The sequence below is a fragment of the Onychostoma macrolepis genome, chromosome 12 (genome assembly GCF_012432095.1).
Source record: "Onychostoma macrolepis isolate SWU-2019 chromosome 12, ASM1243209v1, whole genome shotgun sequence".
Classification (NCBI taxonomy): Eukaryota; Metazoa; Chordata; class Actinopteri; order Cypriniformes; family Cyprinidae; genus Onychostoma; species Onychostoma macrolepis.
In genome coordinates, this window is record NC_081166.1 from 28,298,966 (window position 1) to 28,315,981 (window position 17,016).

The 17,016-nt window shown below is 37.5% G+C and overlaps 1 protein-coding gene across 1 annotated transcript in view; it reads left to right on the forward strand.

Annotated features, from left to right (window-relative positions):
* mprip (myosin phosphatase Rho interacting protein) overlaps positions 1–17,016 on the forward strand; it is a 61,758-nt gene that overhangs the window by 10,973 nt on the left and 33,769 nt on the right. Inside the window, exons 2-7 of the mRNA XM_058792959.1 lie at positions 6,629–6,706; positions 7,783–7,848; positions 13,600–13,751; positions 13,830–13,914; positions 14,457–14,631; positions 15,516–15,954. Of these exons, the coding sequence (XP_058648942.1) occupies positions 6,629–6,706; positions 7,783–7,848; positions 13,600–13,751; positions 13,830–13,914; positions 14,457–14,631; positions 15,516–15,954 (995 nt within the window). The remainder of the gene's footprint in view (positions 1–6,628; positions 6,707–7,782; positions 7,849–13,599; positions 13,752–13,829; positions 13,915–14,456; positions 14,632–15,515; positions 15,955–17,016) is intronic.

Consider the following 17,016-nt stretch of genomic DNA (forward strand, 5'->3'; position numbering starts at 1 on the left):
ATTTTGTAAAAGTTGTACCCGCCAACTGGCGACTGACACTGTTACATCTACTCGCCAACACCGATTTTCACTTGCATTTGGCGCTTGGCGTGTGTTAATTTTAGGCCCTGTATAAATGTGTGTGTGTATATACATATATTTCTTATTTGTTTATTTAAAGTCTGTCTAAAGTTAACAGGCAGTGTTTAAAAAGTGCAGTCCAAATGTTTACATATGTTTATTACAGTGACTTTGAATGACCTAAATACTGAGTGTGGTAAAGCAACAGATTTGTTTTTATATTTCTGCAATCAACTTTAGATTTGTTACTGACTTTCATATTAATCTTTACACCCAGGCTTATTTGTCAGTGCTTTATGTTGTCATAATAATTATTACATGCTTACAAGGCTAGAAGTTCAACAAATCAGTCAATATACTAGTGTGATTGTAGGTGTTAAATAAAAATGTCATTCATATCAATTCTTGCATCACCTAATTTCATGGCAACATACAGGCCTGTCCTACAGAAAAGAACATTTATGTTTAATCTATCTAATATTGTGTTGGTCATGCTATACAATGATTTATTGCTTGTCTTTGTTGAATAATACAGAACATGAAGAGCTTTAAAAATAATTGCATATTAAATCTCAATCACAATATTAGTAAAAAAAAATTGCATTTAGATTATTTTCCAAAATCATTCAGCCCTATTGGATATATTTAGTTCCTTTTGTGCAGTGGCTCAGGAGTCTTTGAGTCTGGATAAACATTAAGAAGTTGAAAAAATAAAAGCATTTTTTTTTTGTGTGTGTGTGTAATGTAATCTTATAAAATTGATTTCATAAAATTGGTATCGAAAAAAGTATCGTTCAGGAGCCGGTATTGAGATCAAGGTATCGGTATCGATATCTCAAAATCTTATTTATTTATGTTTTATTTTTTAGGGACAGATACAATAAACATAGATGAAACTGAAACAACAGTCATCCCATGCAACACTTGTCCCTAGGAGGGCTTTTATAAATTACAATTACAAAAATAAACAAGTAGTACACACATTTCTAATACTAATACACTAAACATGACTACAAGTTTGTTGATGTATCAACCAAGATTTTGTGGCTTTTTTAAAATAATTATAATTTGCAGTAGATTTTAAATAATCAGGCAACAAATTAAAACCTTTCACCTTTCACTGAGAGAGCAGTCTGAGCAAATTATGTTTTACAATGTATAACTCTACAGTTTCCACTAGAAGCCGCTCTAGTGGATCTACTGCTTCCCTGTAATCTCACAAAAAATTTACATAAAGGCATAGGAGCAAGTCCATTTAAACAAGCTTTACATAATGAAAAAAAGACAAAATGAGCAAAGCTCAAAATCTTATATTTACTGTGGGTCTGACAATGGTGGTATCTTATTTGCTTTCTATCTAAAACTTTCAAAGCTCTGTTGTAAAGACATTCAACCTGATTAGTTATGCATTGATTTGTCTGAGACCAAATAGATAATCCATATACTATATGTGATAATATCATCGAATTTAAAAACAAAAAAGCATGATCATATGTTAAACAATTTCTTATTATTCTCTAAGTTTATTGATAACTTTTCAATTTCCACACAATTCCTACCAGATACATAGATGACCGTGTCATCAGCATACATTTGAAGACTTGCATCAGGACTAGGCATGTGACGATAACCGGTTTCAAGGTATACCGCGGTTTGGAAAATTCACGGTTTCAAAACCACTAAAATTTTCTGTTATACCGTTCCTGCGGTATGCACAGTTTTTTTACGTGTCGTCAAAGACGGAAAGTGGCGGACTCCCTCAGTTGTGAGCAGTGAAGAGCGTAATGAGTCACATGACCCCTCCCCCTCCAGACAGCGGTCAGAGAGAGTAACCTGTGTGTAGGATGATGGCCGCATGAGGTGAATCGCTGAACCATCGAAAAAGGCGAAGTCTGCTGTATGGGAATTTCTCGGGTAACGTAGACCAATCATGTTCCGTACACAACGATGTTCCGTACAGATGCCATTTTGGCGCCGATCGCTAAATAAATACTTCCAGGTCGTACACAAACGATATATCTGTGTCGTCTTCATTTCTCCCTCTTTCACCCTCAATCAAGACAGAGACCCATTCGCCGGTTGTTTCAGTGTTGAAATAAATACTATTTTGCTTGCTACCGAGGCAGATAGCATAGCTAATTAACTAGCTAACGTCAACTAGTTTCCTCCCTCACATTACTTCACAGAGCAAGGAATAGCAGACTAAAGTACTACGTTTCTGCGATTTGGTACAATAAATTTAGCTGGTATCACGTCTATAATTTTAAGCCTCCTGCCATTGTTTACATCTGTTCAAAATCACGTCAGTTAAAAAAGAAACAAACTGCTGGCTCAGGTGTCTTTGCCACTGTTTGAGTGTTATACGGAGAGAGACCGTGTGTGTGTGTGTGAGACACAAACGCGCACTCTCGTTATGTGTATGTGCACACATCTTTGTACCTCACCGCTCATAACTTGGACTGAAAGATGAATGTGTAGAAAGTGAGCATATCTCCAAAAACCTTGTTGAGCTGCAGGTTTAATGACTGCATTTTTTGCTTTTTACAGAAATTGTTTTGATTTATGTTTTTGATTATTGAGCTATAGGTTTAGGTTAAGTGACTACATTTTCAATTTTTTTTCATTTAGAAGGATTTTTTTTTTTGCAGAAAATAATTTATTGTTGAGCTGCAGGTTTAGGCTCACTTAAGTGACTGCCGTAATTTAATTAACAATAATTCAATTATTTATATTAATTATTTAGCCTGACATGTTTACCATTCCAAAATGTTCTATATGTTTCTTAAAAATATGTATTGTGTTCAGTGGAAAAAACGTTGTTGTTTTTTACTCAGACATTTAAAAATAACGTATTTTAGAGCTATAATCGCAATACCGTGATACCGTGATATTTTTTATCTAAGGTTATCATACCGTCATACCCATGCCTAATCAGGACACATTTCTGGAAGATCATTAATATAAATACTAAAAAGAATCGGACCCAAAATTGTTCCCTGAGGAATTCCTATATCGATATTATGAGGAACTGACTTAACATTATTAATGACAACACTTTGTTCATGACTTTTTAGATACGAATCAAACCATAACAGAGATCGTTTTGATAAATTGTACTTAAAATTGTTATTTTTGACATTAAAATATTATGATTTACAGTATCATGCCTTTTTCAAATCCAGGAATACTGCACCAACTTTGAGTCCTTTATCAAGTGACCGCTTAATATTTTCTAATAATAAGCAAGTAGCTGTTTCTGTGGAATAGTTATGTCTAAAATCAAATTGTAAAGGATGTAAAAGATTATTATTCTCTAAGTGATGCAAAAATTGTTCTGATACAACCTTTTCCAGCACTTTAGAAAGAACTGGAAGAAGACTAATTTGTCTATAATTAACCATGTCATCTGAATTCCCAGATTTGAAAATAGGCTTTACCAATGCTTTTTTCCAACTATCAGGAAACTGCCCAGTTCTGATAGAAAGATCAATTAGATGAGTAAGGGGCTTGACTAAAGCACTTACATTTTTTTTAAAAAAAAGACAGTGTCAAGATTATATATATATATCTTTAGAATATGTAGTTTTTAATTCATTAATAGTTCTCAAAATTAAAGATTGATCCACTTCCTGAATATCAAATAATTTAATGTTATCCTCCATGTTCTCAAATTGTTTAGCATCTTGATCCACCTCTATGTACTGCCTATCAACTTCTGAAAAATTAGATGCAAGATCTTTTACTGATTGAATAAAAAAATCATTAAATATATTTGCAATTCTTTTTGAGTCATGAACAATTTCATCTCCAACTTTAAGAATATATTTATCCTGAGCTTTACTTTTTGGTTTTATTAAACTATTAATTTGTTTCCTTATTGTATTACCATTTCCCTTAGCTTCAGATAATATGTGAATGAAGTAATTTGATTTTAAAATACGAAATTCCTTAGTTACTTGATTTCTCAGACCTTTAAAAAACTGCAAGTCTATTTCATGTCTAGTTTTAAGATACATTTTTAAAGCATGATCTCTTTGTTTCGTTAATTGACGTATCGTATCGTTTATCCAAGGAAGCTGTATTTTTCTATATGATTTCTTCCGACATTTAATACATTTATCTACAATACGACTAATATTAATCATAATTTTGTCACAACATTTATTTACTTGATTATGTTGTAAAACTTCATTCCAACTTATTGCCATTAATTCCTTCTCAAATTCAGCCTGATCTGAACTGAATCAGATCTCGAGGTGCCTAAAGATTCATGTCACTCATTCGTGTCACTCAAAGCAGCTTCAGAGTAATAAAAAGAAAAATAACAAAATCCTTTATGGAACCTCAACTATAAAGACATTTCAGGTTCTGCTGTAAAGCAACTCTAAAAGTAGGGTTGAGAATCGAAAATTGATTCCAATTCCAGAATTGGATACTTGGATCCAAGCGCTCCAAAGTTTGGCAACATTTGTGATCAGAAGCCAAAAAAGCTATGTTATAATATCTGTGATAGCTAAACATGTGACAAGAGAGGTGTCAAGAGGTCGTTAAATATCGCGAACACGATTCAAAGGTAGCGTAAAAGTAATTTTACACTTCAAATAAAGATTTATAGATTACATTGAGTGCGTTTACATGGACCCTCTTAATGCGATTATAATGAGATTTTGGCGATATTGCGATTATGCTTTACCTCATGTAAACGCAATACTTCGATCTAAATAATGCGATTAAGCTCATAATCGCAGCAAGCATAATCGTATTAACATAGGTGGCGTACGCCGATTTTAATCGGAATATACAGGCATGTAAACACCTTAATCGCAGTATTGCCGCTCTGACCAAAGTGCGCATGCGCTTGTGACACACATGAATAATGTGACACGCACCTGTAATAATACGGAGATTAGAAACGATGGAGGGAAGAAAGCATCGCATTCTGAGGAAAACACAACAAGCTGCCAGCAGTCTCTGTGCAACATGATCTCACAGAATTCCGTGTAATGTTCACGGACTTAATTAACCGAATCTGTGGTGGCATCACGGAATCGCCGAAAATTCCGTGATGGGCTCACAGAAAAATTCCGTGATGGACTCACAGAAGTGATACCAATGTAAGTCAGTGACAGGCATCAGCCGTGCTCACGCCGCGGAAACCAGTGAATCTGTGCATGGACCACGGCTGATGCCTTCTGTGAGCCCATCACGGAACTTTCGGCGATTCCATGATGCCACCACAGATTCGGGGTTAATGAAGTCCGTGAACATTACACGGAATTCTGAGATCAGGTTGCTCTGTTCCTACCCTCATCCAGAAAGGACGAACAGAACGCGACGGCAGCGTATAGGCAAACAAATTCCATCATATTTCTATCATGGCGCCGAAAAAGCGTGGAATACAGCGATACAAAATCATTATGCATTAGACGTAAATAGATTAAAACAGCGACCAGTAACACTGCTCTTTCTGAGTCCATCATTTGTGCTGTCCAGTGGGGTATGTGAATAATGGCAGTGAAAAAATTAACCACAATTCTTAGCGAATAATAAGAATAATGGAAATTGCATGTAAACGGGAGTAAGAGCTTCGCTCTTGACGTGTAAACATCAAAATGCGATTAAGTCCTTACTCTGATTATTGGAAATAATCGCAATATTCGTGCGCATGTAAACGCAGTCATTGTTACGCCAGTAGGTGGCGAAAAGTGGCTGTTAAAATGTATTTGTCTCTTTGAATCATACAAGAGATTTGTTCAAGAATGCTGATTCATCCAGTAATGAAACAAGTACATCTTGAGCGAGTCATTGAATCATTCATTCATAAATTAGACAGCTAAACAAAATCACATGTAATGTTTTTTCTTGAGAATCATGAGAGAACCACAGTTTCCATTGTGGAAAAACAAACTCAATTTATCCAGAATCATGCAGTTCTATTTTGCACACAGACAGCTATTAAAGAGTCCAGTTTTTATGTAGCCTGTTGATTTTTGTTCATGGTATTCAGCTCCAATAAATGGTTTGCAAAAAAGACACAGGGTAAATGTTTGATATCATTATTTAATCACATTGGAATCGAAACTGCGAATCGATAAGCAGAATCTGAATCGGAATTCATCAAATTCAAACGATACCCAACCCTGTCTAAAAGACAATAGTGCCATTATTTAGCTTAAGCTGAACTGATGGATAATATTACAACACCAGTGTCTTGCTTGGTCCTTATTTCGTATGCATGGGTAAAGAATATTCAAGTCATAAATTTGAGGTCCTTGCATTCAGTGAGGTGCTGAGATGCTGCTTAATAACACTGCGTTTTTAGCCTTTGAGGCAAACATCTGCTTTAAAGTGAAGCTATATTAACTTGCCTAGTCCTGCTCAGCTGCGTCTAAGCTTGCACCTGTAGCTAACACTTTAAAAGTGGTTATGTCAGTCCCTCAAAATGATCAAAATCTCAATTTTTACAGAAAATGAGAGTATCGTCAAGATCAAACCACAAATTGTTCCTTTGACTCAAACATGTACAGTTGTTGACTTGATTTAATAATATATGTTGATTTTGTTGCAGGCCAAGCCGATCTATGGCGGATGGCTGTGTTTGGCTCCAGAGGGGACGGACTTTGACAATCCCATGCATAGATCCAGGGTAAGAGGATGTGACGTTATTTGTATGAAAGTTTGGCGTCTGTTTGCATTACTGTCTTGGCACTGTACACAAATAAAACTCGTCTGGTGTGTAATCAGGTGTGTTGGATATTGCATTTGCTTCTGTTGATTAATCACTCAAAGCTTTGCTGTCAAAGCTGTCACGTTAGAGCTTTAATTTGATATGATGAATTGGTAACACTTAAGTATAACTATACACTTATAAAGTACTTACAAATAATGAACAAACTATTAGTTTATAGTTTATTCTTATTATTCTTAGTTTATATATTGTAGTCTCTACATTTGTTAAAGGGTTAGTTCACCCAAAAATGAAAATTAGCCTGTGTTTTACTCGCCCTCGAGGCATCCTAGGTGTATATGACTTTCTTCTTTCAGACGAATCCAGTCGGAGTTATATTAAAAATTGTCCTGGCACTTCTAAGCACACTTCTTGGTGTGCGCGCATCTACTAAGTGCGCACATCAATAATAAAACATGCCTCACACGACTCCAGGGGTGAATAAAGGCCTCCTGTAGCAAATCCATGCGTTTTTGTTTTCGTTAGTTTCTCTAACTTCCGCTATCTGTCGTACGAGGAAGCCGCGCTGGCGGATGATGTAGGACGTACTCTCCGCGTTCGTCACTAATCACGCTACGCCAACGTCCTACGTCAACGGCTTCCTCGTATGACAGGTAGTGGAAGTGAGAGAAAAGTGTTTATTACATTTTAAATATGGACGTTTTTCTTACAAAAATGCATGGATTTGCTGCAGGAGGCCTTTATTCACCCCCTGGAGCCGTGTGAGGCACGTTTTATTATGGATGCGCGCGCTTTATTTAACGTGTTTTGGACTGTTGAACAAAAACAGCTGCCGACTGCAATGATAGAGCTTAGAAGTGCCAGGACAATTGAAATGCATGCACGGGTGAATTGTCTAGAATAAGATCAATAACATGCATTTAGAATTGGAGTGAATTTTCATTTAATGCAGACTTAAATGTATATTAACCAATAGACAGTGTACGTATTTGAGGAAATATGATTAACATTACTAATCTTTCCTTTCAACACAGAAATGGCAGCGGCGATTCTTCGTCCTTTATGAACACGGCTGCTTGCGCTTCGCTCTGGATGAATCGGTGAGCTGTCTGTTATTTACATCTCAGACAATTGCACATCAGTGATCTGTGAATCTAATCACTTAGTTGAGAGATTACATTTGTTCTCTTCAAAGCTTGAGTTTGTTGCTCCATCAGCAGCTCAGAGATGAGAAATGCTGAGGGAGTCCATCGGATGTGAACCAGCAGAACACGGTCCTGTGGTTAATGAGAGCCCAGCTCAGCCTGTTTGTTTCACAGGAATGTGATATGGGTGACCAAATTAGCTGCCTGATCTGCCCGGAGATTACAGCGTTTGTGTGTAAACAGCGAGGCCCACACACAGGCTCAGTGCTAGAGTCCCTCAGGACCCTCGACTCCCGACGCTTAGGTTGCTTACTACAGCAATGCCCATTACCGTGGTGTAATTCATCATTCTGCATTGCAACACAAGGCAGAAGGCTGGAGTTGCATCATTGTGCGAGATGGCTGAGGGAGGACATTGTTTTTATTTCCAGTGAGTGGTGAGGACAGTCCAAACTAGTTCAGGGTACTACAGAGTTTCCTGCCATTGTTTTGCTTTGAAAATGCTGTCAGCCCTGTTGTCTTTAGAGTCTTTTCATCTGTGTGGGGAGTTTCAGGAAATGCTGTTAAATTAGGTCAAGAAAAAAAAAAAAGAGTCTTCAGAGTATGGATTTAAGCAGAAATGCTTTGGCTTCGTTTTTTTTTTTTGTGCAAAAATGTGCTTAGGGTTAAATAGTAGGACTCTTAACTTTGTTTTGCATGTTATAGTATTGAAATGCTGTGTCTCTAGTAAAGGTGGTTGCATTACAGCTGTGAATTGAACTGATATTTGAGCACATGACACACTAGCTCACTTCTAAGAGGCTAAATGGATTTTCGTGAATGTCTTAATTGATTTTTCTCTTCTCTCCTGGGAATCTTCTCATAGCACAGAGTCTGTTTTACCTCTGTATAGTCAGAGATACTGTTCACCCTGGTTGTACCATGGTTCATTGGTGAAACATGCCTCTAATTTTTGCAATAATGAACCTATACATACAATTCACTGCAGTTTCCAGCCGAATGAACACTAGTGGCAGTAAAACACCTACAACCTTTATTCCTTTTCACACAGATTATAATTACTCAGGCAGATTATCAATTAATAATTTTTTTTTAAGTTTTCTTGCACAATACTATGTTATGAGCTCAAAACACTTTTGTGCAAGATTAGCAAACTAATACATTTAGATTTTTGCATCACATAACCAGCTCCATATTTTTGGCTTTTCTGAAGTAGTAAACTTGCTCTGTAGCGTACAGCTCTGCACTTGTGATGTGAAGTGCTCAGTACGAGTCCGTCAAACACAAGTCACGATAAAAGAGCTGAAAGACTTGTAGAAGCAAGATAAAATGACATGATTGCTTGAGCAAATGTTTTTTTAACTCATTTGCTTTTGTTAATATTATAAGTATCGGCATGGGGTTGGGTTTAGTTACGCTATTTTCAAAATGCGATAGAGCATTAACCTTTTAGCTTATTTGATTTTTGAGAACTGAACACACTTTTAGTGTAGAGAAACATTCAAGAAGCAACGTGAAGCATGATAGGCATGTTTTTCCATTGAACCTACATTGGTTCTTTTATGGCTGGTTTTTAGTTATTTTAGTTGGGTTTGCTATGTATAGTGTGAATTTCAGTTGAGCTTAAGAAACGCTCAAGTGTGCTCATTTCGCTCCAGACTCTGTTGTAATCTTATCCCAATATGGTTGTAGTTGTTTTAAAACACATGAACTCTCTAAACCCATAACTTGTCAGTTGCATTAAGAGTGTCAGCCGGTAAGTAGCCATTCATCCAGCTTCACTAGTGACTCTTATAAACATGATGTGCGTTCAGCTGCGGTCTTGAAGCAAAGTATTTTAATTGTCCGACTGAGATGTTCTTAACGTGGAGTCTGCGCTCAGGATTGCGTTTCCCCCCAATATGCCCTTATTAGGAGAAACTGCTGAGGACTGTGGGTGACGGTGCTAAACTCTGAGAACGTTAGCCCCCTAAAACCACATCGAAATGTTAAATATGCTTTGAGATTCTCGTTCCGCTGAGGGCTTTGCCACAACACCTAGGGAAAATAAACTTAACAGACTAAAGCAGTGATTGTTTCAGAAACAGATTTTACATAGTACATCAAGCGACCCCACATTTAGCTTGGTTTTTCAGACCTCTGATCATCTGAGATCCGCTGGAGTTCACCGTTTGCCAGGTGTTGAATATGAAATACGTTTGTTTTATAGCCCTCAGGTGTTCCTGAGCTGGAAGATTCACACAGGTGTGTTTTAACAGAGGACACGGCACGTCTGGGCACATATGTGCTGTAAAATAAGAAGAGCTACCTGAAAATGGAGCAGCTTTGCTATTGTGCCACTTACGTTTGCAATAAAACAGTTGTTGTGACCCAAAACATTGCTGTCACTCCTAAAAACTTGTCCTTCTGGCTGTTTTTGTGTTTAAATCTGCCCTCATCAACAAATGGGAAACTGTTGAGATTTGCATTATGGCCTGTTAGTATTTTCTTGGAAATCATTTTCCAATAATCTTTGTTTTAGACAACTTTGAAAAATCATTTTTGACAGTGTAGTTCATGTGGCCCATGGGCTGTATTTCGAGTCTCCGAAAGTTAAGCTTTGTGTGAGGATCAAACTGAAATTTAAAATAATGGTTTACCCTACAATGAAAGTGTTGTCACTCCAAATCTGTATGCATCCATGATGTTTTTGTGAATAAAGTACTTTCCGCAGCTCTTTCCATACAGCGACAGGCTCCAGAAACTACCATTTTTGGCTGAGCTGTTGCTTTAAGATGGACAGTGATTATAGAGGACCTCATTCACTGATCCTTGTTTTAACTGGAACATAGAGCCATTAAAAAGTCTTTTATTAAACAAGGAATCTGTTTTCATTCTGTATTTAACTATAAAATTATGCAGTTTGATTCCTTACAATGCAGGACAAACTGGCAAGTGAGCATAACATTTTTCGTTTTATTACATTTCTAAAAATAGCTGAGCATAGCAAGACAGTGAAAGGATATGATTTGATGTGTTTTGGAATAAAAAACACAAAAATGTGAAATGCATGAATGGCGAGCTTGGCAAACGTAAACTCTTTGTTTCCAATAAGCCATTGATTCACTGCCTATATGCATGTTTACTAAGTCATTATGATGGATTCATTAACCGTAGCACGCAGTAGCATTTGGCCTGGGCCGTTACTGTAATTCACAGGGCCTGTGACTGTATTTTTATGCGTGGGCCCCTTGTCCCCGCAGGGCAGATGTGTGAGGACCTCAGCGTGACGACCCCCTGATGACAGTCCTGCTTCGAGCTATTTGCTCTTCCTGTTTTTCTTTTCTTTTCTTTTTTTCATGCATTGCCTCATATTTTCCTCTCTTATCTGAAGACGACTTAAAGACTCCCACCCCCAATCCAAGCGAGTCCAAAGACCTAAATGAACTGCTGTCGAACTTTAGCATACATAGCTCTAATTATTTGTGCGCTTGTGGCTACTGGCACTTTTACAGGAATTTATGCTACAATTTTGGGTTTGTTCTTGAATGGCCTTTTGGATAAAATAATATGAGATTAGCAATCCGATACATCTTGGTTTCTATCATGATTTGTGGCGGAACAAAGGGATAAAAATGTCCCGTTGTGTGTTTTCTGGGCTGTGCACGAAGTGACGTGAGACTCTTTGTTGTTGTATCTTCTGTTTTTATGCTGCTGGGGTCTCGTTACCCAGATTTCTTTCCCTCCGCAGCACTCACTCTGTAGTGAAACAGAAACACTGCTGCAGTTTATAACTCTGACACACTGTAATTGCCATATTTGGCATTCCCTGGAGTTTACTGGCAGCTTTTAATAAAGCTAGATCACTTAAAATGGCCATAAAAGGAATCAGGAAAAGAAGGCACCTGTTTTACATCTCGAGTCTGCAAGAACGTCTGATAACAGGCCGGGCAGAAGTTGCGAGACGGTGGAGTGTGAATCTCTGGATCTTAACACTGAAAGAATCTAAATCTCAGTCCAGTGCTTTAAAGAAACAGTTCGCCCAAAAAAAAATCCATTATTTGCTCGTTCTTATATCTCGTTCCAAACCTGTTTGACTTACTGTCTTGTTCAAGCTCCAAAATGGCAAGAAAGGAACACATACACAATATGGATGCACAGAATATCAAGTCTTCTGTTTTTCAAAAAAAAATATTTTTATGACCTCATGTGAATTGAGACTAAATGAGATCATAGTTAACATTTAAAAAAATAAAATAAATAAAAAGTGACACCAGAGGATCATTTAAAATAGACAAATGAAGTCAGAAAGGTGGTTTTAAAAATGTGAAAACTTCAAAGAAACTTAACATGTACACCTTTCTTTATACTCTTTATACACTTTTCTTTGTCCAAAAGATTGCAGTCAAAATTGCAAAATATTATTACAATTTAAAGTAACTGATTTCTATGTGAATATGTATTAAAATGTAATTTATTTCTTAAATCAAAGTTGAATTTTACATGATCCTTCAGAAATCATGAAAATATGCCAATTTGCCGCTCAAGAAACATTTGTGATTTATCAATGTTAAAAAAACTTGCTGCTTCATATTTTTGTGCAAACTGTGATGCATTCTATTTTTCAGGATTCACAGATGAATGGAAAGTTCAAAAGAACAGCATTTATAATTATAAATTATAAATGCCTTTACTGTTGCCTTCAATCAATTTAATGCATCCTTGATTAATAAAAAAAAACTTACTAACCACAAACTTTTGAGTGGTTTTGTACACGTTGATCTGTGTGAAGTATCATGAATATGTGCTGTGTGGTTCCTGAGCCACTGAGGTCATTGAACAGCGCTCTGACAGTGTTCTTATTGTTGACGTGGGACCGTAATGGATCTGCTGTCATTGGACCAGCTGCTGGGGGTGCAATGTTGGTCCAATACAGCTTTAATTTGTGACGTGACGCCCTCACACCAGGGTGACAGGCGTAAATAAAGGCATGTTTCCAGTGACGTGTTTGGCACGGGCTGATGGTTGCAGGCCTGGAGCATCAGGGAACAATGGCATCAGCATTACAGTAACGATTAAGGCTGGTGCCAGCACTGATTTAATGACATGAGAAATATATCAGTGACGTACATGTTTACTCAGAAACTCGAGTAGAGCTCTGGAACAGGGGTGTCAAACTCAGTTCCTGGAGGGCCACAGCCCTGCAGAGTTTAGTTCCAACCCTGCTCCAACACACAATCTATGCAGTTTTCAAATAAGCCTAAATGACTTGATTACCTGGATCAGGTGTGTTTAATCAGGGTTGCATCTAAACTCTGCAGAGCTCCGGCCCTCCGGGAACTGAGTTTGACACCCTGCTCTAGAACAAGGTACTTCAGCAGAAACAGCAGGAAGTGAGGTTAAATAACAAAGATCACAATATATATTTTTACTAGTGCTGGGCAAAGATAAAAAAATGTAATCGCAATTAATCGGATGATTTTTCTAAGCGTGCAGCGTGGGACTACGCTTGATGGGCGGGCTGATAATGTGCGATAAAGTAATTTTTGGCATTAATTAATTAATGCGTTAACGCAATAATAACACGTTAACTTGCCCAGCCCAAATTTTTACTCATCGCTATATGTATGAAATATCCACAGTTGTATATCTGAGCCATTGCTGTCTGTCTGACCAAATTTAATCTGGACTTTTGTCTGTTAACTTGTCATCTGTTGTCCCACACAGCCAAGTACACTACCGCAAGGGACGGTCAACATGAACCTGTGCACTGATGTGATCGATGCGGAGGCCAGGACCGGACAGAAGAACGCTCTGTGCATCATCACCCCGGAGCAGGAGTACTACATACGAGGAGACAACAAAGAGATCATCAATGGGTATGTGGCGTGTTCAGGGCATCAGTCTCTCCACCGATGGGACACGAGATGATCTTGACCTCTTCTGTCTTTCACCAGGTGGAGTGAACAGCTAGTGGTTTATCCGAGAACCAACAAGCAAAATCAAAAGAAGAAGCGCAAAGTGGAACCAGCAACCTCACAGGTACTTTGCAACCTGTGCTCCGAAATCAGTTTTATTTACCAAATTCCATTTTGTGTGTTCCCAAATTCAAACTGAATTTTTGTTCTCCCAAATTCTGCAATTTCAGTTTTTAAGTTTCTGTATTGTGGTTTTATTGCATTTTAATAATCAAAAAGGGATGTCTAATCAGTAGAATTCACAAATTTTTATCTGTGCCTGTGTTTTATTATTTAATACAATATTATTATCACAAACGATGTCAATCAAATGAATGCATAAACGATTTAATTAATCTTTGAAGATGTTAACAAATGAAATTGAATCAATTCCTTTCGATGCACAACAGGTTAACTATTTTAATTAAAGCATAGATGAAAAATACTTTAAATGATGATATGATTACCTTTACAGCCCTACTTTTAATTTATTCATTTAAAATGTGCCATATTCCATGACATTCATACAGTAAATTCAGTTTTTATGACTGAATTCTATGATTCAGTCCAGGTTTTTGAGACAAACGGCGAGTAATGAAACAACGGGTGTTATGTGCTTGATTTCAGGAACCAGGCCCAGCAAAGGTAGCGGTGACCGGCTCGGGCATCCCAGAAGCAGAGAAAACGCCAGACTCCAGTTCTATCATATGGCAGGAGGAGCTGCAAAGCAGAGAGGCAGATGTGTCCCAGACATGGTCCGCCAGCGAGATGCCGCCTCTCGGCTCACCACTGCCCTCTGCAGGTGCGGCAGACATTCAGGCTGTTGATTTAAAGCGTTAATTTGGTGCGATTTAATTGTGGAAAAAATTATGCTTTGAAATGGTTAAGGCATTTAACGCAGCTGCCCAGTCCAGACCTGTCTGTCCTCTTACACAGTTGCTGATAAACATGATGCAGGGCGACTGACTGCATGATGAAGACTGATGTTAGAATGCAGTTATATGAGCCTAAAATTCAAAATATGAAAATGTTTCTCCCTAATATCTGCACTATTGCAAATGAGATTTTGTTTGTTGAACTGTTGAATAAAATCAATAATTTAATGTTGTGTTATGTTTTAAACACAGTATTGTCAGTATTGCTCAATTTTGCAAATAAAAATCGTTTCAATCAAAGCCACGGCAGAACTGTTGTGCATCTCAGAGCCATGGTTTTGAATGAATTGAGTCAATGATTGATTCATGTAGACAGTCACTTGCTTTGTTTCTGAGTGAAGCAGCCATTTGAACAAATTGATTGAATGAATGATTCGTCGACTCACTCATTAAGACAGTGATATGCCGCAACCTGCTGGAGCTGTAGTTTCAACTTTAACACTTTTTTTTAAAAAATGATTTAATATATAAATATTAATTAAAACATTAATACTCTTTTAATCTTTATTATTATTTATGCAATTTTGAATCAAAATATTTCTTTAAGCTACTTGTTTGTAATGTTTATTCAGTGCTTCCCTCATCTAACACAATAATGACTAACCAAATGATCTTGTGGGGGGTAATTTCTCAGCCCAAATCCATTCACGATTAATTAATCAGCACATCATATAATTAATTAGATGAATTCAAATACACATTAGTTTGGCTCAGACCCTTCATGAAGTCTCTTCTCTATTGCACTCTATAGGTGAGGGGTCGATGGTGAGCCGGTGTTCGGATCAGAGCTCGGTGAACGGTGACGAGGTGGACCGGAGCGGGCTCTCCTTCCACTCAGCTGTTTCCCAGCCCTCTCATGACCCCCTGTCGCCCACTGGCAGCTCGTCCAGCCGGCACAGTGCAGAGATGGGGGGCGTCCCGCGCTGCCTGTCTCCTGCTCCTAGCGACCCCTTCCCATCAGGCAGCAGTCTGCTGTCTAACGGGTCCCACATCAGCGGCTCCATGAGTTCTCTGGACTCTGATGCCAGCGGCAGCACCGTCACCAGCACCGACAGCCACCCGGCCGAACCGTTTGGACGCGCGCACCGCGCTCTGTCCCGCCGTGGAGACACGGATATCCGCAAGCCAGAGAAACGGAGCCGCTTACGCAGTCCGGAAAGACAAGAGTCTGTGTTCAGCCCGGAGAGAAGGTGAGCGCCGGCCGCTCCCTCACACACTCGCTCTCTCACACACTCGCTCTCTGCGTCTCCTTTTAAGGCATGCTGATTACACTCGGCGTATAACAGGGATAAAACCACATGTGCCTTATTAGGCCAGAAAGTGTTTTGCAACATGCTTTTGTCATGGAATAATGGAGATTAGGGGATCATTAGATAGGCACCCTGCTGTAAACAGTCAGTGAACATCACTGCTTCCCCAATTCTATTTTTGATACATTTTGTTATACTGTCCAAAGGAATAACATAACCCAGATTCTGTGTTTTTCTTTTTAATGGTTTAATTTAATTTTAATAATCTAAAAGCATGTGTCATCTATTGAATTCGTCCAATTTAATAATTTATTACAATTTCAGCAATGATGGGGACATTTGACATAACACAAAACACAGGACACTTATCATTTTCCCACCCCTGCATTTATAATAAATGTAATTACATTAAATTATATTAAATTATAATAAATATAAATAAATAGCTTAAATTGTGCTAAAAGCTGCAATCTAAATTATAATAAAAATAAATTAGTTAAAACTATCCAAGTTACAGTTAATAGTGCAGTCTTTTTAAAATTCTAATAAAATGAAAGATAGAAAATTATTTAAGTAACAGTTATCAGTACAATCTCTTATTTAAAAAAAAAAAAAAAAAAAACCTGAAGATCCTCACATCTGGGATTTGCAGGGTTATTTTAGTTAACCAAACCCTATAAAAAAATAGTAATATAAAAAAACTTTAATGTTTACATAATTTAGTTTAACTTGATGTACTAGAATAACTAAAACTGAATTAAGTCAATAAACATTTGTAGACATAAACCAAAACTGCTAAAAATATAAAACAAAAATTTAACTAAAATTAAAACGAAAAATATAAATATAAAAACTGATTCAAGATATTTATAAATCCATTATAGCATCTCACTGACACACTGGGGACACACTGTTCAGTCACCATTATCTAGCATTCCACATTATTTTCTTAACAAATTGTAAAAAGAGACATTGCTTTAATCCAATGAAAGGAGGAAGGTC